This window comes from Lipophrys pholis, assembly GCF_963383615.2.
Source record: "Lipophrys pholis genome assembly, chromosome: 7".
NCBI lineage: Eukaryota > Metazoa > Chordata > Actinopteri > Blenniiformes > Blenniidae > Lipophrys > Lipophrys pholis.
Window position 1 is genome coordinate 14,844,178 of NC_137638.1, and position 25,363 is coordinate 14,869,540.

A 25,363-nucleotide genomic window follows, 5' to 3' on the forward strand; every position below is an offset into this window, starting at 1 on the left:
CAATGGAATCAAAGTGTGAGTAACAGCAGTGACAGTCACACCCTTATAAACACAGATACCTGTTTTCATGCATACAAGACCATAAACAAGCTTTAACATTAAATAATGACTTTTAGAATGCACGGGTGGCAATTAAAAACTTTACACTGCTTGTGATCAAACACACAGTACAGATTTCAGTGATGCATCAAAATCCTGTTGCTTGTAACCTTTGTAGTACAAAGTACCCACCACTGGCTTGAAGCAGTAGCATGAGATTGATCATCCGTTCTAACTTGTCTTAGCATTGGTTAATTGGACAACTACCTTAAATAAAAATGACAACATGAGGCTCTGATATAGTCTCACGTTGCTAACGATCCAAGGAATGCATTTGAGCTTTATGGCTTCAGGAAAAGAAGAAATGATATATGACAAAAACACGGAGTTAAAGTCCCATGATCCCCTTCTTTGAGCCTGTTCTCCCCGCCTCTTTCCTTTTTCTTTTACATATCTCCCCTTCATATATTTCAACCAAACCACAGTCCCCGACTGCCAATTCTCTCCTGTTCTATATCCATCCTTCCCTCTCCTTATAATTCTTTCTTGTCCTCCTTCACCAATCTACAGTTGTTCGCTCAGTCTTTCAGTTCCTTTCCTCCCCTTTATCACTCTCTTTGCACCTTCCTAAATCTCCCATTTTCCCCATTTCTTCTCCCTGAGCACCCATTCACCATCCAGATCATACTCCCCTCCTCCCTCCATCTCACCTCTGCTTTGCCTCAATTGTCCTCTGGAGTGTCATGATGGCCTCGGCCAGGGCCGAAGGATCTAAACAGGTCTTGGTTGATTTACCATCGGCCCTGTCTGGCGGGGTAATCAGCATAATCTTTATCATCATCACTGAAGTCATTATGGTAAATTGGTGAAGGCTTATAGGCTTACAATACATAGCTTTTCACTTCCAGTCTCAAGATATATGTTGCAGAGGTGAAGAAATGATGGTAATTTTTATAATAATTTCTGAAGTCATTATGCTAAATGGGGAGCTGGTGATAAGAAGACATTAAGAAATCGAAAAAAAAAAAAGAAAAAAAAAAGTCTTGCTATGCAGTGTAGTTCAGCATACGGGGAACAGATGAATTTTCAAATTGGAATAACTGCATTATGTAACATTTAAAAAAGATGTATATGAAGAATCAATAGTTATTATGAAATGTGAATTAACCCTGTGTGCTTCGTCTGATGGACGTTGCCTCATCAGCAAAAAGGTTCCGATCCATTTCAGCATGGCAATAAACACACTTGATATTCACACTCCAGACTGTGGCAGATTTCGTGGAGGCAAATGCGGTTCGTTATGATGTAATCCAAATATACACATAAAACATTTCGTTTCACAGTCATCATTTATATTTCCTTTTGCTCTTGAGGTTGTTTGATACGTGTATAAATAAAATCCATAACCACTTGTGATTTTTAAAAACTTCACCCTTTTAGAAAATATGCTAAAACTGGATCCTGATTTAACGCGTGCCATTTATGACCAGAAAGTCTGTCGACAAATATTTTAATGAGAGGATAGGCTTCATTTTACAACTGCTCTTTAAATTTCATGTTGTGATAGAAAGAAAAATAATAGTAGTGCAACAAAAAGAAAAGCTTTAAATCAAGCAATCACCATAACTTTTATGGGGCAGACAGACACCGTGGATTTTCATGCGTTTCTCTCTCTCTCTCTGTCGACTGCATGTGGTCAGGCGAACATCGAAATGCAATCCTTCAGCGATGAACTCATTCCGAACCTCTCAGGAGACTTTCCTGAACTGCTCGACATGCATCTCCGAGTATACCTAAAAGCAAACAGCTCCCCGACTGTCCGACTGTGAGGAATTCTTTATGTAGTAATATTCAAGCAGTTAAAGTGGAAGTTTAATTCTGATAGTACCTCCTATCTCGGCAGAGCCAAAGTTTTGCGTGAAAGTATTTAAAGAAGTAGTTAAAGGCTTGTTCCTTATCGATGTCTCGACTGAGTAAAAGCCGGCCAAATTCGGTGACTGAAGCAAACAGAAGCCTGGACTCTTCTTTGACGTTTTACGGTATTTCATTTGAGGCTACGCTTGTGGAATAAAGAATTCACTTCTTAAATATTTACCATGTCAAGGAGTTATGTGACTTTTATTTGAAGAACGAGACCTTTGCTGTTTTTTTTCTCTATCTCTAGCCTTGATAATGTTGCAGAAAAGGTTTCAGGCCAGCATTTTCCTTTTCTTTCCATTTTTTTCATTAAAGAGAACTGCCATGATTATGGGAGTTTGGAATAATAATAATATATGGCATGCAAGGACATTTGAGGAAAAAAAGCATCTTCTAAAGTGGGACCTTCATTCCCATAGTGGAACTGAATGTCACACAGACAGATAATCATTCAAACTGTGGCAATCCACTCAACTCTAAAATCACTCAGCAGTCATCAGAGACTCTTAAAGCTTGACAGAGGAGCTGTCATATATATTCACACAGGGACACTCACATCAACTGAGTCAGGTATGTGTGTCAGCATAAGGTATGTACATGCATGCAAATGTAAGGGCTTTAATAGTTTGTGGGTTTCGGCTGAAACGTTGGAGCGTACACCATAATGGTGGTGTGCTATAGTATCTGCACATAAGAGCCACTCAGTGAGATACGTTCTCATCTCTCATTGCGATATACGTTATCCTCTCCTGCGACATCGGCTGAAATCATCCGGGACTACAAAACAATCATCGCACTACATAAAACCTCATGATATTCACACATCGGTGAAGTACAAATGGTATGCATACATTCAAGCTGTACATGCATGGCAATAAAGAAGAAGTACAGGTATGAGCAGGCATTGTTCTTCAATGATGCAGGCCATTTTACTGAGGGAGCAGTCGTATTCGACTGTTAACGTTAGCGGATTTCCTGTTTCCTTATGTTATTAGCCCATCTTATTATTGCCTAATGTCGGGAAGGATGTGCGTAACACAAAATAATTCACTCTAAAATATACTTTTGCACGTTAGCACAACAGCCAAACGTTCAGCCATCAGGAGCTCCTCAGATAAAAAGGCTCACATCACAAACACAAAAAAGACTGACAGAAAAAGGGATTTTTTTTTTTTTTCTTGCCCTCTCGAGACTATGCGCAAGAATAACTCGAGCCGACCACAAGTGAGTAATGCATCGGCCTAAACGAAGATGCCATTATGTCAAACAGTGACATACTGCACTCCAGTCTTTGATATCGTATGTGACACAAAGTTAATGAGATATCAAGTCTGAAGTGCAGCACCTCTTACTTTATTGAACGCCTTGATCATTGACTGAAGTGACAGAGGCACATATATTACTGGGTGACAGGCTTCACCCTGCAGCACTTTGCCTTGGCGTTGTGAGGGCGTGTGCACCAGTGAATGTGGGGTATGCACATTGGTAGATATGTTGATGTATGTGTATCAAGCGCAGTGCTTATAGACTATGTGAACACACACTTGGGTGTGTCTGTGTGTGTCGCTACATGTGGATGTGTGTGTAAGTGTGTTCATGTTTTTGTGTGACTGGTACCAGACACAGCTCAGACACTGACCTGTTCTGACATATAATATCATTTTGCCACGGGGGATCGAAAGTGAAAAAGGAGAAAATCCATAGTGCACAGGAGACAACGGTGACAGAGAGCAGTAAGAGGTTTATTATGAAAGGGGAGGGGGGGGGGGTGGGGGGGTGTGGGGTGGGTGGGTGGGAGAGAAAGCTGCTTCAGGAAAAAAGGACACAGAGAGAGGGGGAAGATAGAGAGTATGACACTGAGGGGGGAAATATATCAAGTGCTTAACCTCACAGGAATCAAACACAGCAAAAGAACTGGATTGACGAAGACAAATACTTCTAAGTAAATCAAACAGACAGAGAACAAAAAAAGTCTGAGTCTGACTGACTCACGGGTGTCTCCTAATAACATCATGTCGTCCAGCTTGAAAATGCTATTTAAGATAATGTTCACTCATACCCTGATAAATTACTCGTGAGTGTGAGAGGGGATCTTAACAGGTTGACCATCACATGCACCTGCATCAGAAATTATTTTTAAATTACATTCAAGTACTGTCATCAGGATTTGTTAAATAGCATAATTTGAGATTCACTGGGGAGTCAAACAATTATCAGAGTAACTATCAGAGTCAGTGTCACTGCAGTCCACAGAAAACTGGAGTTTGTGCAGTTAACTGGAGTTGTAAACCACTGGAGTGCACCCTGGAGCCTTTAACACAAGCTAGATGACGAAGGACACACGGCAAAACTGAAAAGAGAAATGAAGGTGGAGCGAAAAACAGAAAGAGAAAAAAAAAGAAGACTGTGTGAAGTAAAAAAGAATAATGTAAGAGAATAAAAAAAAACAAAAAAAAAACATGAAATCAAGTGTGACGCATTCAGAGAAGAATAAGTGCCTCTTCCTGGAGTTTGAGCTCAATGCTGCTGTGCTCGCTGCTGCTCTGGAGGTGTCACCTCAGTCATACAGAATTGATCCATAAAAACCGGCTCCTCTCTCAAACTCCTTCAATCCAGCATCTTCCAACTCCTTCGAATCTGCTACCCTTTGTCATACGACTTACTAATCAAAGAGTATTCACTCTCAGTTGCTAATTAAAGAATCATTCACCCAGAAGGACTACTCCTGGAAATATATACCAGCCACTTCAACACACTTAAGGAATTGTAGCTGTAGAAAAACCTCTTTTTTTTTTTTTTTTTTTGTGGCTTGCTTGCTGTCTCCCTAGTTCTATCGTTGAAAGTTCAAAATGAGTCATCTCATTTACACAGGAGTTTGCTAACTTACTTGTGTACACCAGGACCTGCAAACAAAAGTCTCTGATATTAGACAAAGACACCTTTTTAAATGTCAGAACTTCACCCATTTTCACTCTTCAAATGTATTTCTCACCAGATCATCTTCTCTCCTGGTGCAGCCTTATACCTAGCAGTGTCTCTGTCCTCGCACCCACTGAAAGCATGCAGTCACAGGGAGCTGTTCCCTCAGATATCACTGTTGCAGGGATACCGCAGTCTCACTTTAGAGTGTGCGCGCTCCCTGTGGTATACTGATACACAAACAAGGTGTAACTGACTTTGCCCATAACCTTCTATAGCCTATCAGTGGAAAACAGCAAAGACTTTGGTCTTGTTGACCTCACTGGTGAGAGCCTCCGCTGTGACCCGCTATTTTCCAGGTATCAAACATCCACAGTGTTAGTAGATGATATGAAACCACCCTGCTAACCTCGCATCATGCTGTGACGCTACATCATGGTGCAGTCTGGATGGTCCGTGCTGCAGTTTGATCTGTTGGGGAATTAGCTTTTCTGTTCCATGTTTTTCTATGATAATGACCTGGCTTACGCATTGCAAATGGTGTCAGCCCCTGATAGTGACCACGGTTGGTTGTTATCGGTCCTACACACATGTGCTTGTCGTGCCAATTTTCACCTTTTCACCACTCATCAAATAAGGGAACGTACACGTTTGAACATCAGAAATGTGCTATGGTTGATCTTTGATTACAATTAGGAGAAGAGGGCGATCCATAGTGGATGATAACTCAACTCATCTCCATGGTAACATGTCAGGAATTATTACAGACTTGCCTTTTGAATATCTTGTGATCTAAATGTAACCTATAAATGTAAATTAACAACACAAATGAATAGTAAAGAAAAGGAAAACTGGCTGGATTAAGTTCACAAACTAACATTTCGTAATTTGTTTCCCTACATCGCTTCAATCAAAGTCACAAAAGTGACAACAGAACCAGTAAAGTACAACATAAATCTCACTTTATTCCCCAATATATAAGTAGGTGGAGATACAGCTGTGAATGATCGAGACTGATAATGACCAAGATAAATCCTTCATTTGACTGATAGGAGTCATATAGGCTCTGTAAAATTAAACTTACACATTACTTGACTTATTTACCAAACGTGAGCAAGCATGCATGGAAATAACCTCTTTGCTTGATGAGTGACAATTACATTTATATTCAACTCCCTGCATTCCCGCTCTTCAGATAGGAAATTTGACCAAATCCAGGATGACGTTTGATCATGCGGATCAAATTGGCAAAAAGCCAATGCAAAGAAAAAAAACTAAAACATTTGTAAAAAAAAAAACAAAAAAAACACAAGCTTCCCTCTTATCAAAGCTAATAAGGCTACCAAGTTTTCTCAAACTGCGGTTCTGAAGTAGCTACTCAGGATGATAAATGCATCTTCTTTCGCAATGTTTACTAATAAAATGCTCACTTATTCATGATTCTGGAGATACTACAGATTAGCTATACAGGCACAAAAAAAAGCCATTGCCAATTTTTTTTTGATGGTTGCATTCTTATACGCTGTTATGTGCCGCATTTATCCCATAAATTTTGAATCACCACCCGCCACTTTAATCACTCCTCCCATAACTTCCAATGCTGGCTGTGGTTCAAGTCTAATATATTCTGGAGAGGGAAAGGATGATGGGAGACCCTCTGGAAGAGAGAAACGCAGTGCAAACAGAAAGGGGTATGTGTGCAAATGAGATGCAACAGTCAGGTATTTATGATTCCGAGTAATCATTGAGGGAATTAAGTACTTAGCCATGCGAACGTTATCTGTGTATCATTAAGATCGTTTACATAGATTTATCCCGTCAACACAGACGACCCTGCAGCATGAGCAGTGTATCAAAACAGGGATTTGTCTGTGTACAGTTATGATGTACTGTACTTTTTACAGTCTGCATATTTAATTCCTTATGTGTATTGCAGACAGTAAGAAATAATAATGAAGATCTACTAGAAATGGTATTAGTAAACTCCTTATTTTAATATGTTAATGTACCTTGATGTGACAGAGGATGTCATATAGGGACATGGACTCTTTATTCTGAAATCTTCTGGAGTCTCTTGCAAGAAGAAGAAATGCTATTCAAGATGAAAACACCGAACATCATTTAGAATGAAATATCCCGACACAATCCCAGTAATTACAACACTCCCATATCTAATCTTGAGAAGATTTAGGCTTCCTCTTTGTAGGAAAGACAAAAGAAGCTCCCACAAGCAAATGAGCATGAAAACATTCGTTATGCTGGTGAAGTCGTGTCGTTTTTTTTAGTTTGAAATATAAAGATACTAATGCATCACTAAGTGAGCAAATGAGCGAGGACTGTCATCGCCAGGAATTCAATTATTACCATGGAAAGTGTAAACGGTGATGTGAGACGATGAACCAGATGTCCATTTTTCCTAAACAGAAGTTTACCCCAGTCGGCCTGAAGCTTTCTGCTTAAGCAAAAAGACTTGATATTGTACAAACATAAACGATGAAGTTGACGTGATCTACTTACAGGATGCACTACGAGACGTGTCTCAGAGATGTACAAACACTTTCAATTTTGCATATTTGGTCATGAATATCTAATATTGAGTTTTCATGCCAATAGGCTATTGTAGTGGTTACATTTCCTGAAAACATTTTTGTTGTTTATGATTGTTCATGTTTTAAATATATCTAAAGATAAGAAGCTGCAAATCAGCTTAAGCTTCAGAAGAGTTGCATGAGTCTTAGTTGATCACGCATAAAACTGACGCAAGCCGGAAGCGCAATCAGTTTATATGAGCATGTCATTCAGCACACTTTATGCAACGTAATAAAACCATATTAATATTATTTATGCAAATACTTAATTGTGCTATGTAAGAATTTTTGTCTGTGAAAAAGTAAACTGCACGTGCGCTGACACTCAATGAAGAAAACTCGTTTTGATGTTGGTTACCTGTGCCCATTCATTCGCAGGAGCCCGTATTAGTGTTTGCTTAACTAACCGCAGTAATTTCACACGTGTCAAAAATCCTTTCCTTTTAAAATGACAACTAATTAAGAACTTACCTTGCGAATGCCTTCCTTCGACTCCTCGACATTATTATCTCCTCCTCCGGTGCGATTAATCATCCGCCACATCTGGGAGTACATGGGATCTCTCTCGAAGGGGTTCATAGCCTTGGAGCGCACCTGGTCGTACACAGCGGAGTCCAACACGGTGCCGTACGGCAACTCTGTCTGCTTGGATAAGTCCTGCAGAGATCTGGAGAGAAACACGAGGCAGTCATACACAAGTGTGTTTTCATCCATGCCTTTTAAAAAGCAGCAGGCAGACTCTGCCTGAACAGTCTGCTTCACATTAGAGTAGCTCCTGTTCATCCCGTGGTGTGATTGTGGTGACACGGAATTCAGCTGCAGCGCAAACTGATTCCTGATTTTCTTTTTTTCCTTATGAGCAGGATTATCATTGCAGAAACACATCATCAGTGGGGTAAGACTAACTTGCCTGACGGCGGTTTAATCTCAGCTCACATTGCATATTAGTGGGTGATGTGCTACCTCACCAGATGGGCTAATGATGTTCTTTCATATAAGGTTTATTTTTTTTTTCAGTTAACAACCTTTCAAAATGTCAATACAGTGCTTTCTGCTCAATGAAATTAACTGACATTGCCAAAGTCGAGCTTGACTGCAGTTTTCTTCTGAGGGAAGCATTTGTTTTCACAACGACGGGTGGGATGCCAAATGTTTTATTCAATAGTTGTCAGTTAAATTTATTAGACCATGTTATTCGTTTATGACTCCAACAGATATGAAGTGGCAGAGCTCACCTGTACATTGTGGATACAAAAAGGAACATTTCTAGTCAGTTTTAGTGGGAGTAGTCATTTTTTTAGGAAAGAAATAAAGAGACAATAGACGAGTTAAACTATGAGAAAGTCCACATCAAGTGTATATACTGAAACCACTAAATAAACCTGTTTCACAATAAAAAAGAGAAAAAAACAAAAAACAAAACACTTTGCATTGACTTTCCAGACTGAATCTTGATCTGCACTCTTATCCTGGCAAGTTGCTGTGTTGGGCATGTTGAATGATCAACACTTGATTATTGTCTTGTTAACATGCAGTGATAGCTGTCCAGATCTGGGAATGAGGAGTTTTGGATGGTGCACATGGAGTATAAATGGAGAGGCCAGCTGTACAGTGGTTCCCACAATCTCCTCCTCATGAATGAATGACTTGGACCTGCACGGTCTATGGGCGGAGAATGGAGTTGGCAGCAACATATAATTGACATGAAGCAAAAAAAGGGGGGGGGGGGGGGGGGGGGGGGAGAGAGATACTAATTGGCCCTGACAAACAAGTGGGAGAAAAATGAGGGTGGAAAACATTTTAGACAGCAGCTCTCACCCTCTTCAGAGTTCCTAATAAGAAGGTTTGGCTAACTACACATTGTTGACATCTGAAACTAAACCAGCCGGCCACAAGAATTGAAAATTAAGAGGAAAAAAAAAAAACTCCCAGTCATTCATTCTTGTATTTTTTTTCCCCCTTTTTCTTTCTCTCTTATTCTGTTATTTCACCCATAAATTGCCACCTCTCGGGTAAAACACAAGCCATTGGTAATTATCATGCAACAGAGCCTGGGTTGTCTTTCAAAGACTTTGGCCGCTGAGAAATGTAATGCAGAACCATTACAGGAACTAATTAGTGTTTGTCTGTTAAACGGTCGCTCCATACCACCCAGGAATTTGAGAGACAGAAATTTGGGCACCAGAATGTGCCCAGAAAACCAATAAACATGTTCAGTTTAATGATGAGTAAAGTAGTAAAGCGCGTAGCATCTTATTTCATTAATTCAGTTGTAATACAGTACGCCCACGGACTAGATTTAACAGTGGGCGCAAACTTAAGTAGGTGTTGTTTGCATCATTACAAGGCTTTTTCACGCAGAAGCAGACACGTGTGGAATATCAGTGTTTTTTTTTTTTTTTTTATTGCTACCCCTTTGGTTCCTCCATGCCTCAGCTATTTCTCCTACGCATTCTAGACACAAAAAAAAAAAAACCTTTGAAGATTTTAATGAACTTTGCTGTGAACATGAATCTTTTATTGCCGTCAATTAATCTTTGGCCTTAATAATCTTCCCTCTGAGCAATTCCCTCATGGATATGAAGGCCTGTCAGCACACTGACCAAGACTTGCACTTTGTGAATTGAATCAGTGGGTAGTAACTCCAACCTTGATCTCCAGTCGTGCATATAGTGGGAGAGGGCGAGGGCGAGAGGGCGAGAGAGAGAGAGGGAGAGAGAGAGAGAGAGAGAGAGAGAGATACAGAAAGAGAACAAGAAGAAGAAGAAGAAAAAGAAAAAGAGAGAAAATGGAATCCAGAGAGAAAGTCAAAATGTGGATATCTGAATATCTAAATGCTTCAAATGAACTTAACAAAGCATGAAAATAAGCAAAAGAAACATTTTGTAAATGGGACTAAGTCAAATTTTTTAAATAAGATGCCAAACTGATTTCATTCCCTTATAAGTTTACCCTCCATGACACCTCTAATGTGTGTGTGTGTGTGTGTGTGTGTGTGTGCGTGTGTGTGTGTGTGTTTGGGAAAACGACAATAACAAGGGATGAATCCATTTTGATCAAACTCAATTGAAATTGTGGATTCTAACAAAAACACCTACCGTACATAGATTCTCTCTAGAAGGTGTTTTGTTTGTACGTTGCCTTATTGAAGTATAAAAATATAAATGTTGTCTTTAATTGTCTATTTGTGAGAGTTTCAGATAAATTGTATGTTGGGGTGTGTGCGTGCGTGTGTGTGTGTGTGTGTGTGTGTGTGTGTGTGTGTGTGTGTGTGTGTGTGTGTGTGCTCACTGCACATTGCAGTTTCTGCCCTGTGTATGCTAGCTCATTTTGCAACCAATTATATTCCCCCTAAGCAGCTCAATGAGCAAGTAAATGGAGTGAACAGCAGCTGAATGTATCTGGTGACAAATAGTCTTTGTTTGTCTGTGTGTGTGTGTGTGTGTGTGTGTGTGTGTGTGTGTGCGTGCGTGCGTGCGTGCGTGTGTTTAGAGATAATTGGCAAAAGAGTGTGAGAGGATAACAGAAAAGATCAAAAACTGGAGTGAAAGACCGTCTGCATATTAATCAGAGAATCTGTTCGAATAAGCCTTCCTGATTTGTTTCTGCACAGTTGGTCATCTGGTCATATTCGGTAAAAAAGTATCGATAATAAAATGCTTTCAGGAAATGTGGCCTTACAACACAAAAAAAGACAAACGTGTGACCTTTAAGAGGACCTTGGACAAAGTCGATTTCGTTTAGTTGATATTGCCTGAATTTCTATGGGTTTCTCAGGTATCACCAATAGACACGATATGCAACAAGATCTTCACTCGGGACATTCAACCTGTTTAGTAATTTCAGTGTTTATAGATTTTTGAAAAAGCATCATAGTGGTTAGAACTCTTGACACAAGGTGAAAAGTATCCTCGGGGTTCCCCAGTGGTGTGCATGCTCTGTCACGTTCATCTACTTCAACACACGGACGCACGCGCTCACTCGCGCACGAATACACGCATGCGCACAACCACAAGCACACGCAAACGCAGACGGTGATGGCTGCCATGCAAGGTGCTCACACAACATGAGGAAAAACTCGTGGTTCAGTGTCTTGCCCAGAGACACTCAGACATGCTGACATTGAGACCGGGTGATGAATCGGCGAAGGCTCAACATCTTTTCTTTCTGCAGTTAGGAAAGCCTCTTATTTATATTAACATTTATTTGTCATAGAGACAGTGAAAATAAGCATCAGAAATACAAAACAAGACCATTAAATTTGACATTATTTAATTACTGTTGCTTATAGAGAGTTGGCTTTTGTTTCTCATGTTAAGACGTACAAGGTCTCGAATTTTTCAATAAAAGACACGACAGTGATCACATATCTCAAGTGATGCACGATAATGCTGAAAAGTTCAAGACAATACAAAAGTCCACCACAACTTGTCATCAGTCATTTAATATCAAGCTGGCTTTCCTGGGCTTGAAGTTTTGAATGCCTCCACGTTACTGCAAACATCATGACAAACCTGCGCCTTCCCCTTCGAGCAATGTGTGCTGTTTAAGAATAGAACATTATCTTCCATTGGTAGTGACTAAAGCTACTTCACCAACAGACGAACAGCCAAAATGTATTTTGAAACGTTAGTGTCGATGAGCTTTCCCCCATTCTGCATCAGGAGTGATCCCCTCTGAACTTACACACATCCCACACACTGTTCATCTGAGACTAAACTGCCCATGGTTGATCTTTAGGCCATAAATGATATTTATTGATGGCTGCTAGTAAGATGCTTATTCCCACCACACGCAATATTTTTTTTGTCAAGAGAGAGCGGCTACAACAGTTTGCGAATAGTGACCCGTTGTCTCACATTATTATGAGAATGTGACGGCACCAGGCAGAGCCATTTCAGCTGTTTCCTCCTCCCACCACTGGCAAACTAAACTGATGACGTGACGGTTAATCTCCACTTCACGAGCCCTTCAAAGGCTTTCACAAGGTTTTACACAATCAAATGAGCTGCTGCCACTTAAATCACTCTGCTGACCACTGTGATGCAACGCACACTCTCAAACAAGAGGGTGGAGGGGGGGGGGGGCATAAAAAAAACCTGATTGACTTTATCGACTATTATATATCAACCATAGAATGTGACATCTGCTGCACGAGGTTGGCGCGGGAAGCTTTTTTTATCTTCAAACACCGCATCTATCTTTCAGTCTTCACATTCTTCTACTCCATCTTTTCCCTCTCTCAACAGACGCCGTCCTTCCATATCACCTTTCAGCCCTCAAAATACATGTTGTCACTCTCGCTCTTCTTAACAACCCAAATTCTTTTTGTCCGTCCTCCAAGCTTTCCAATTCTTTTTTCTTCAACTATTTGTTCCCTTGCCTATCGCCCGGCTCTTCTTCTCCTTTTTCTCCCAGACTTGTCTCGTCTTTTCTCCCACGTATTTGCTCACTTTATTCCCACTTTATCATATTTATTCCTTCTTCTGTCTCCCTTTGCACTCTGCACTCACGCCGTCTCCTTGCTGCACTTCCCCGCCACCCCTCACAGTTTTACGAAAGGATTCACACCGAAATTGAGGGAAAACATCCAAGCGTGAAATAGTCCAGAGAGGGTTCTGAATGCACACTTGTTATTTCATTTTCAGGATGAAACAAGGGCATTAATACTTAAAAACCCGGTCTGTCCTGCTGGGAGACGCGGGGAAGAGCAACGCCTGCATCCTTCCCCTGGTCCTCACCTCCTTTACCCCCCCCCCCCCGCTTTTGCTTTTGCTTCCTTCCTTCCTCTTTTCCATACAAACTAACTCAATCACAGAAGTACACCCAGTCTTGTTCCATCTGTGCAAATTTGTTAATGAAGTATTAACAGATAAAAACTGCATAATCGCAGCATCACAACTTCCACACGGCTATGTTTATTCCATCTAGCTATTGAAGCTTTGCAACGTGTTACAATTACTCGCAGCTTATTTTAGACGCATTCCCTCTCCCAGCTCGTTCCATGACCCATCTTTGGGGGCCTAAAGCCATGCGGGCGCTGCTATTTAGGTGGCTATTACAGCACTAATGACCCCAGAAGAGTCAACACATTAAAGATAATGCATTAAAATTTATGGAAATCCTTAATTAGCTCAATAGATGCAGAATGAGGCCGCAAACTGAGAGGCACTCATTAGTGACAGCAAATTTAAGTGGGAGAAAAAAAAAAAAAAAACAAGTTGGTGAAGACAAGGAATAAAGATGTATGTACTGTCTTGGAGATGGGACAGGAATATTGGGGGTGAGGCAAACCAGCAAATCATAGACAGCGTAAGGAAATGAGAGACCAAAGTAAAAGCCAAAAGATGCCAAAGACCGGATGTACGAAAAGCAAAGTGACAGAGAAATGAGAAATGAACGGAAGCAACTTAAGAGACAAATAGTGATGAGATTTTAAGAACTAAATGTTGTTCATTCCAAAGCCAAGCACAATTAAATGTGGCACTGCCGGGCAAAGCGGATGCTTCAGCAAGCTGATTAGTCCAGTGAGAGATGAGCGTTTCCTGGTGCCACCAGGAGAGAAGGAGGCCAACATACTATCATACTATCACAAGGATAGATAAACAAACGCCATGGAGCTTCGGGATAAACACTGTGTGTGTGTGTGTGTGTGTGTGTGTGTGTGTGTGTGTGTGTGTGTGTGTGTGTGTGTGTGTGTGTGTGTGTGTGTGTGTCTGTGTGTGTGTGTGGGGAGGGAGAGAGAGAGAGAGATTTTGAAAAAAGATTGTGGAAGGCTTCACAACTTATCTTGATACCTGAATGGAACATGCTTACACTTTCTTACATGTTTTTCCTTTCCTCTCTTTCTTTTGTTGTTATCCTGCCTCCATTCATCAGTGCAGACAGACAGACAGACAGACAGACAGACAGACACACACACACACACACACACACACACACACACACACACACACACACACACACACACACACACACACACACACACACACACACACACACACACACACACACACACACACACATATATAGATGAAAGCCAGACAGGAAATTACTATCTTACGATGGGACTGAAGAAGGAGAAGGTCGGAAAGGATTGAGACAGGGAAAGAAAGAATAGGAAAGTAATTGTGTGTGTGTGTGCATGTGTGTGTGTGTGTGTGCTGCCTCTTATGCATTACCCCTGTCTGCTAAAGTGGATTTTCACTCCAAGCAACAATCAAGCACACTGAGGGAGACTGCAGTGTGTCTCTGCATGTTACAAGCAATTTGTCAGGAACACACAAGTACACAATGATTCGTGAACGTGTGTGTGTGTGTGTGTGTGTGTGTACAAAATGCATAAATACACACATTCTTGCCCTCGTCTTGTCTTTCTTTGCTTCATGCGTGATGTGTACCTTACAACTCTCCCTAAACATTATTTATATTGTTTATTGGAGGTCAGAAATAGGAGGTTCTACATTCTTATCACTGTAATGTTGTTCAATTAATTTCTTTTGAAAAGAAAAGTTGAAAAAAATATATAGATATATTTTGAAGTTCCATTTTGAAATTACCATGAACGTAAGTCAAAGACATAAATCAAATACTTACTGTATGGAGTTTTCAATGCGCGAGATGGTGAGAAAAGCTGCAAGATTGGCCGTGTATGAGGAGATGACAATTAGTGCGAACATCCACCAAACACCCATCATCATCCTTGTGGCGAGGGTGGTATAGGGAACCTCTCCACCTGGAAAGAAAGAAAGAAAGAAAGAAAGAAAGAAAGAAAGAAAGAAAGAAAGAAAGAAAGAAAGAAAGAAAGAAAGTAATTGAACAATTTAATTTGTAACGGGAGACAAGGTGCCACATTTACACACTCGAGCACCTCTTTGCTGCAGGAGAAAAAAGCTGTCGAAGCAACAAGGCACATCCTGAAAGATTATGTTTGGATTAACAGGATCTGATCTGATACTTAAGGCATGGATTTGATCTTTACTTGGCAGAACACAGTGCGAGAAACTGTGGAGACCTGGATCAAAGCTTTTTCTGGAAAGCCACAAAAACAAAACGCAACAAAACACATATTTGAGATATGAAAATGTATATCTGTTAGGGAACACATTGTATGATAGATTAAAACTAATCTGTGCACATCACCTTTTATTCTCAGGCAATATCTCTGTACACAGGCGTCATGCGAAAAACTGAAAGCAGAAGTGTGAAGAAATGGAAGGTGCTTTATAGCTGCACTACATTATGAGCGAGTATGGTGAACGTGAACACACTGTGTTAATGGATGCCGGGCCATCCCATTACACTGATCCCAAAGCTAATTAGAATGAAAAGTGTTTTGTCCATCTTCAGACATAAAATCTCTATATCACTGTCTTGTGTGATTAAAAAAAAAAAATTATAATCTGGTCTTGTCCGCTGAAATCTAACTGTGCAACAGTAAAAAGTAAAGCGGCTCAGTTTTACGAGAGAAAAAGATTGTCATTCCGAACCCTGCTCCTCGAAAACTACATCTATTTTTATTGCACCGACCAGGGTGAAACAACAGAGCACCTTCATCTTTGGCCTTTCTATTTTTGTCAAATAGTTTGTGGGATAATCGTTTGAAGCGATTCCGCCGTTAAAAAAAATATTGGCCAGTCATGCAAGACGAACACACATACTCGTGCACTGATCTGCACATTAGCGACTGAGTATCACTGCCTCACTGCCTTTAGTGAAGGCGGTTAGAAATTGAACCTCATTCATCCACATAGCTTGGGATCACTGCTGTCGACTGAGACTGACCAACACTCCCCTCTCTCCCACTTTCTCCAGCCGGGACTCCGGAATATACGTGACACCCACATAATCTCATGTTCCCTTTATCTCCTCGCCTTTTCTTTCTTCACTGTGTTCAGGCTTTTACCCATCTTCCTTTCAGGCCTTTTTCTGCACTGCACGCTTATAGCATTTGATTTAATTTGAATTTGTTATCTCTCTCTCTCTCTCTCTCTCTCTCTCTCTCTCTCTCTCTCTCTGGGATTTCTGTATCAGTCTTTGGCAATACATTTTCTGTTGACACCAGGTTTTACCACAGGCCTGAAGGCACTATAATGTGTAGTACTGTACTTTATATTCAGTTCAAATAATCCTTGGGCAAGGATGGTATTACATTCTGCTGCATGTGTTTGACATTTGATGAGGTTTAATTTCCTATTTTCTGCAGTCACACATAAAAGAGTTTATGGTTTCCTTTTTTTTTTTTTTTTAAATAAATCTCCTCTACTATTTACTCAATCAGGTGGATCGATTGAGGATACGTGCCAGTGTATCACTGTACAAGCTTTCAGTCAAAGCAATCCTATCAGAAAAGTGTTATGAATCAAAATATAATAAATATGTAAATAATGTTTTTTTTGTCAGAAGTTCAAACAGTTGACTATTCATGAGAAATTACTGTGGATTTGCCAGTGGGAAATTGAGCCGACTATTTTCCGTGGATGAATGCAACCCAGCAGGCAAAGATGTTTTTTTTTCCCCATAATGCCGCCTGCCAAAAAATGTCACAAATTTATGCCAAAAACTGAATGCGGTATCTCGGACTTCAATAGCTTCTAAAACATGACCTTTGTGAGTCATACCACCTTGCAAATTTCTGTTTCATAGCCGCAATGGATATAAAAGATTGAGTCAGTAAAAAATAAAGAAAGAGAAAAGAGGAATTACTATTATCAAGTCTCTGAACCATTTTCCATGTTGATTTCTGGCTGCACAAGTGATTTTTATAAAATATGTATTCCAGCCAAGGAAGAAGCTCTGCTGACTTCAGACGTACTGACTTTTTAAGATGGGCAGAATTTGGTTTTTATTCTTTATGCCATCTCACTGTTAAAATAAAATGACTTACATCAGACTTTCAGAAAAGGTCATTTTGTTTTATATGTGAATCTGAGAGTGAAAGAAAGAGGTTGATGTGCTGAAGTTGTTCACACATTTGATCTTTAGAAAACTTTACGCTCAATGAAACAAACCAGTTCAGGTGGAAAAGTGATCATCAGTTTCTTTTTCTTTCATTTATATACATTTTTTAAAGATAAGTTGAATTTGTGGGGGCAGAGATACAATATTCTGAAATACCTTTGATGGAGCAGCTTTGTAAACTAATGTTGACGACTGTGTTCTCCCAGTGTAAAGGTAATCGCTCACTTCCCATAAGTGTGAATGTGAGTGAATGTTTCTAAGTGATTCCAGCTCCCCATGACACTGAGATGGACAAAGTGGAATAAAAAAAAAAGGATGAACGAATGGATGAAACAAGACATTTCAATAATTAGAAAAACGAAACAAAAACATAGTTTTAATAGTATTCCCAAGCAGCATCAAATACTCGCAATTTGACACCAGCCTTGCTTTTGCTCTTGCTTTTTCATGATTGGAATTATGCCTAATATTTGCTCCTTGGCTGAAAATTTCGGCACTCTTTAACATTGATATCACTGCTATTGGAAACATGTTGGTACTTACAGGAAAGTAAATGCCCTCCCCTTGAAGCACTGTAAAAGTCAGCACACGTACCCATTCTTGACTTGAGTTATCAAGTTATTTTGAACTATGTAAATGATTGTACACATAACACGCTCATACTGACAGTGTACAAATAAAGCATATGCTTCCACCATTGTTGATACGGGGAGAAATACGTGAGCAGATGTCAGCATTTAGGAGCAATGCAGCTCTCAGCAAACGCTTCAAGTAATTAGGTCAAATGTCATGCGAATGTGAACAGGCTGAAAATACCCATATGGGCTTTTTCAACTGTCAGCAACCATAAATGACAGCATGGAAGTGTTAAGTGTGTGATTAATTATTAATTCATCCGATAGAAGTGTAGTGTACAATCACCACAATCACTCGCACAGGGATAGTGCAGTGTTTGCTTGAAGTAATATGTGATGGGTTTCTTCAGACTCAAATGCAGATTCAACATTTCTTAGGTTACACTATGTCAGAATATTTGGACTTATTTTCCCGAATAAATATATACTGTATGGTTTTTTCCTATATGTAGGTGTTCGAATAATAAAACTTCTCTTCTTAAAGCACTCTTTCAAGAAGCACCTTTCAAGCTTTCTACCACTGCTTGACATCCTAAAAAACTTCTTTCAAAGGCTAAGAGCGTGCATGTGGCTCCATTTGCATGTGTGTATACTTATAGATTCAAGAGGAGACATTGAGACCTCGCAGCAGCTTTTTGGTGAACACAGGTAGGCTGCTTCAAAAGCACCCTATTGTGTCCCCTCAATATAGCTCCCCAATCTCAACATCTTGTCTCTCTTGCTTCTCTGCCTATTCACTACTCTGCTCTCCTGGAGCTGGGAGCAAATAACATTTCACTATTTCTCTGGACTCCAGTCAAAATGAGGACATCTGTTATTGGAAGTATTATGGCAAAGTCAGGTAACTCATGCAACATTTCAGTGAAGAAACAGGCTAAACTCATTTGTTGTTAACCATGTCACCATGACATCCACACTCACCACATTCACCCAGAGAGGAAAGAAAGCTGAAACTGCCGTATGTTAACATTAAGGAGGCATATGGCTGCCCCCTCCTCCCCCCCTCTGGGCAGGTCAGACCACTACCTGGTGCACCTCAGACCCTGCTGCGTGCTTCTTCTTAAAGAGGCAGCAACCAACAACTCAGACTGTCAGGCTTATCCCAGCTGACTATGGGCAAAGGCAGGGTACACGGTGGGCAGGTCATCTATTCATCAAACAGAGATATAAACATGGAACGGAAGAGAACACAACAGAACGCAACAGAACAGAATAGAATAGAATAGAATAGAATAGAATAGAATAACTATTAATCCCTGAGGGAGATATGTCTTCAGCTTCATTAACATTTTATATAGGCACTATGTTTACAGTCAGGTGTAATCGGAAAGCATCGATTCAAATTATTATCAAAATATTCTATGTGAACCACTAAACCAAGTTTTGTTGCCCCTACAGAAGGTGATCGCAGATCACAGTGTCCTCCTGTGCCCCGAACATCTCCACTATCGAAGTTAAAAACTGGCCATTGCAAAGCTACTCGTGAAAATAAACACACACAGATAAACATAGACATCTGCTCATTTCTGAAGTTTCTCTGATCTATGAGACCGCTCCAAGTCAAACCAATCAGGGGGATGATGAGGCCAAAACGTCCTTGATCTGGAGGATGGTGCAGTAAATCCAATGAGGTGCTTGAAACCAGTCCACTTGGAGTTTTCTTTTAATTTTGTGCATCAGATATTATGTATCAGCTGCTACCTGGTTGGTTATTTTATTTTATTAAGAATAAACTATGTTTAATATTATATTTATGTTAAATAACTCTAAGAGATGGTGTCTTAAACTTTTTCTTAGGAGGGCATCGTAAAGTTTTAATGGCCATAAAAAGTATTTACACTGTACAGCTGAGAAAAATTCAATACTCATATAAAATCAGATCAAGAGTTAAAGTATATTTTTGGCATTGGCGATATTGGTGAGCGCTCCCGCCTCAAAGTGAGAAGATTCCTGCTTTGATTATCTCTTTATGTATGCATGGGTTGTCTCCAGGTACTTCGGTTTACTCCTGCAGCCCCCGATAATACCTCTGAAGTACGGATTAAGGCTCTTCACCTCCGACTGCTCAGTTTGACCGGATGGCCAGCTCTAGGAAGTGTTCTGGTCGTCCCAAACGACTTCCATTTAAGGATTACGGAGGCCACTCTGCTCTTAGGAACATTAAGTGGAGCAGAAATTCTTTTGTAACCTTGGCCAGATCTGTGCCTTGACACAATTTTTCCAGCATTTAACTTCAATCCCATAATTCTCATTTGCTCCGACATGCACTGTGAGCTTTAAGGTCTTATACAGACAGGTCTGTGCCTTTTCTAATCGAGTCCAATCAAAATAATCAAACACAGCTGGACTCCAGTGAAGATGTAGAACCAACTTGAGGATGATCAGAAGAAATGGACAGCGCCTGAGTTACATGTGTAACAACAAAAGATCGAAATACATATGGTCATGTAATATTCCCGTTTTTTTATTTATTTATTTATTTTAAATCTGCAAAAATGTTTACAATTCTATTTTCAAGTCAATGGGTTGCCTTCCGTGTATTGAGGGGGAAAAAAGAACAATTGATTTTAGCAAATGGCTGCAATACAACAAAGAGTGAAAAATGTAAGGGATCTGAATACTTTCCATACTGACTGTATGTTGACGGCTGTAATATATAGTAATACATAGTAAGACTACAATGATTTTGAACATCTATCTTATCTTTTAATCTAATAATAACCTTTATAATCATCTAAGTATTTTGTGAAAATACTGTCAACATTTCTTTTTTTTTTACAAAATCAATACAGAGAATACTGTGGCATTAAATATTGTGTATATAATCCTACATAGGTTTGATGTGCAATGTGAAGACATTTTGTAAAGTCCTGCACAGTGAAATTTTACTCTACATTAGGGTGAAGAGCAAGTAAAACTAGATATTGAAGAGGTTCAACGTCTTTGTCTGGTAAACATCAGCAATTTAGGGCAAACAAAATAATGGGGATCAACTGCTTAAAGAAAGATGCAGGGCAGATAAGAACAAGCTCTGTTTCTACTTGATGGACAATGCCTTATCCGATCCTTATCGCATGCTGCCAGCATAAACAAGCTCCATCACTCAAAAGTTTATTGGTCTAAAGTGCAGCGAGAGATGCCGGAGACGTCAAGACGAGAGGCGAAGCTCTTTAACAACACGCGCAGGAGTATTCTTGAAGAGTCGGTCCTTCCGCCTCTTTCAACTGCTTCAGAAAGTGAGGAATGGAACCTTCTCTGTCCACAATTCTGAAAAATTCACTTCTATCAAAAGTGCCTTCATTTTTTCAGAAATCTACATTCCTGCTGCAGACCCTTTTGAGGCTTCACTTCAAAGATACAGTGTCACTCTCCCGATATTCTTGGATGAAAGGGGAGTAGAGCAGTTCATTAGAGCTTTTTAAACAAGTAAAGAAGAGCAAGAATATGTTGAGCTGATGTCAGCTCCCAGTTGGAAAGACTTGCAATCCTACCACGGAATGATGTAAGAGGGTTGCTTTTTTTTCCTTCTTACTATCATTTGGACAATTTTCACTTTCTCACAGCTGAAAAGTGACGAGGTGAACGATATCTTGGCTAAAGATTAGAACAGGGAGTTCTTATAAATAGTTCTATGAAACTTTCACTGCTGGAGATGCCATGGGAAGGCATCTCAAAGAGTCAGTGTGGTGGTTTGTAATTTTGCCTTGCAGCAAAAAAAAGAAAAGAAAAGAAAAACAGTTTAGATATGCGTATGTAAACTACGGTAGAGTTTTAAAAACAAGCAATCCTGGTTCTTAGGTGATTTGTAGATGCACGCACGTGTGAATTATTGCGATCGCCTGCCCCTTTCGAAGGGAGCCAGCCCTCTGATAGGTCAGCAGCTCATCACCGTCGGAGAGCAACTCCAACTCTGCCTCACCTTCACACGATAAAGCAAGCGTCAAAGAAAGATTAATCTTCTTTTCCGGTTGACACTCGTGTAACCCTTAACCCTACTACATGAACTGATTTAAAAGTCAGTGGAATGAGGCACTGTTTTCACATTTTCAAGTGAAAACAGCTTTTCTTCTACTCGACAAGGGCTTCTGGAGTCCCTGAAAATGTAAGTTTCCAAAAACTTACATCCTTCTTACGGAGTTGAACCACTGGTGAGCAGTCACACGGCGTGGTGCTCAGGGGGAGCTGAGGGGGCCCATGGTGCATGTCTTTTTGGACAGATAACTCTTTTTAACTTCACTTTGCTTCACCAATAAAGTCTACATTTTCTAAACAATCACTTGAATCACATGTGGGGACACTTTTTTTATTTTAACGTTAATACAACAGATACTGAGTGGACTTACACCTTGAAGAGAAACTGTGTAAAGGAGTTTGATTGTTCACAGCATCCTGTTCTCTGCATGCATGTGTGGGTGTTGTGTGACAGAAACACTGCACCTAAGAGTGGCCCAACATGAAAAGCACACGGTTTTCAGTATTTGTGGCATTTCTGTGCATACGGCGATCATTTTCAGTTGATAGTTGATTTTTAAATGAGGCCTAAGACCCACTTAAGGCATTGTTGAACTCACGTTTGTCTTTGTACTGTCAGACAATAGAGACCTACATGATGGTAAACAGAGAAATAAAGATCATTAATTTCTCTGTTTGCATTAAAGTTATACTCTTAGCTAAGTCAATATTTAGTCCACTTAATCTCACACAATAAAATTTGACTATCTTCCAGTTTAAAGAAATACCCAGGACAGCATTTCAGGTAATTGAGTGGAGATGTTTTTGTTTTTTTATTTCAGTTTTAAGGCTTTAAACAAAGTAATGATGTCTGGAGTCTCTCAAACTCTCAAATAGATGAGGCTCTTCAAACATCAAACACCTTATTAAAAACAAAATAAAAAAATAAATATATATATATATATGTGTGTGTGTGTGTGTGTGTGTGTGTGTGTGTGTGTGTGTGTGTGTGTATTCTTTCATTATCAAAGCACCACAACAGCCCATCAAAAATCTAACTAAAATCAGGTTTCTCACACCGTGTGGCTCTATGTTGTCTGAGTTGATCTTCTCCAACTGAAAGGAGCAGTGAGAAAACAAAAAGAATATTTCTCATAAAGATGGATCAAAGCAGGTCTCACTATCTGAACCCGCGCACACCTCCTTATATTCCACCACCAGCAACTATGAGTACCAGTGGATTCAAGACATTTAGTCCCTTTAGCCTGTGTCAAATCTCATGTTCCAAACATAAAATACAGAAATAGACATCATTATGCATGTATCATTACAAGACAAGTGAATCCAATGGCAGGATAATGCCTCAACGGGCTGCCACTCCATCACGGGGCAAATGCAGAGACATACACATAATTACCCTCACGCACCCTCGAATCTACATTTAACTTTACAAGCATGTCTTTGGATTATGAGAGGAAGCTTGGCTTGGAATACAAAAAGTGCAGGCAAACACAGGGATGGTAATCAGTTCCAGGGGCTTCATGCAGGTCTGGAACTGAAAAGTCTTGTTCAAGCCAACTCATCTGCATCAAACACAATCACCGCTTCTCTACCTGAAACAGTGATTCACCTCCTCTCCCCGCCTCTCTCGGCATCTCGTACTCCATTCCTCCTCTGCTCCTTGCCTCTTCTCCCCATGCTTGTTGACATTCTGCAGTAAAGGTAGCTCCAGATGAGTGGAGCTTTGAAGCCGGTCGAGCGGTGGGCACATCCAGAAGGGTTTTATATATGTGTGGCTTGCTTGTAAAGCTTCAAATCTCAGCGCTGTGCAAGCACCTCCGCTGCCTCAGATTATACCCCTCTACCATCTGATGACTCGCTCGAATCATTATTTATTTTTAAGCCATCTATTTCTTCTCTAGCACCTCAATCATGATTGACTGATGGTGTCCCAGTGATTTCATATAGATTTATGAATATATATTCATATTTAGAAATAGAAAAAAAGAAAACTTAGAAAAGACATATTACCGAGGTGGTGGAGAGGGAAAAGAAGTGAGAGAATAGAAAAAAAAAAAAGGAGGGGGCGATGTCAGAGCGCCTGCATCGCTCCTCCAGCACCCCTCCTGCCTACCACTTTTCAATCTCTCTATTGTGCATGTGCCACCTCTAATACTCCTGGCTATCAGCCAAAGTGAGGAGGGATTTTCCATGCAGTTAGCAATTTTTTTTCAAGCCACCAAGCGCCCCTCCATTAAAAGGAACCAGCAGGCCGGCGATGCTGCGCATTTCAGCCGAGATGCATGAAGTTTGCGATACGCCTAATGGTATCTCCCTTCTCAGCAGGCTCTTTGCTACGAGAACTTCAGACAGAAAAGTTGCATTTGCACGTTCCAAGAGTGGAGGCAAAATGACTATTTAGGAGGAGCTATTTTAGCCATTTAATGATGACTTCTTATTGATTGTACATGTAGAGTACATATGATACAGACTGCCTGTATAATGTGAGACACTTTTGCACATTTGGGTCTCACCAAAAGCCAAATGGCTTTCTTAAAAGTGAAATTTGAATTGATTGTTAAATTATTGTCATTTTCAAATTTCGATTGAGACAGAAGAGGAGGATTACACTTCTACACCATCTCCGCTGTAGGAATACATCATTTTGCACTTTCTCCACAACAGTATCACAATTCATGATCAATCTAATATTTCAGATATAAATGATGTTGACAAATTGCTTTGCATGGTATGAATCTGAGGTCCTCATACGGACACACGTAGAAAGACACTGAAATATTAGTAAAAACACACAAACCTTTGTCTTTATATCTTCATACTTGAGAGGCAACAACATTCAGACGTTCAATGAACATCCCCAACAGTATTTGGGTAGATAAAATATATTGCGTTAATAATGAGGAAGTCTCTCTTAAGATCCATCGTATGTAGAATAGGCAACATGCCGCATGATGTTTACCGCAAGGTGCAAGTTGAATTGCAGCAGTTTCTGTAACTATGCCACACAAAAACAACAACAAACCTCTACTCTTGACGAATGAAAAAAAAAAAAAAAAAAAAAAAAAAAAATCTCAATTTATCACTTAATTTCCTAATTTAGTTTAGGCTATCTTGTATTTTGACTGATATTTGCATTGTGCAATTTGTGATGAAAACCAGAAAAGTATGCGGGTCAGATAAAATGAGGCTATTGACATTAAGAATACAAATAAAATAATTTCCTTAAAACAAAGAGTTTAAGGTGGCTTTTTTAAGGAAAGAAAAATGAATAAAGCAACAGCAAAACACCACAATAGATGCTATAGACATTTTGTCCGGAATCCAAGCGAAATT

At 39.9% G+C, this 25,363-nt stretch overlaps 1 protein-coding gene across 1 annotated transcript in view; it reads right to left on the minus strand.

Moving 5' to 3' along the window:
- Positions 1-25,363, minus strand: part of grid2 (glutamate receptor, ionotropic, delta 2) — a gene marked incomplete at both ends in the record, with an annotated part of 512,472 nt that overhangs the window by 58,540 nt on the left and 428,569 nt on the right. Inside the window, 2 exons of the mRNA XM_080467951.1 lie at positions 7,935-8,130; positions 15,060-15,198. Of these exons, the coding sequence (XP_080324077.1) occupies positions 7,935-8,130; positions 15,060-15,198 (335 nt within the window). The remainder of the gene's footprint in view (positions 1-7,934; positions 8,131-15,059; positions 15,199-25,363) is intronic.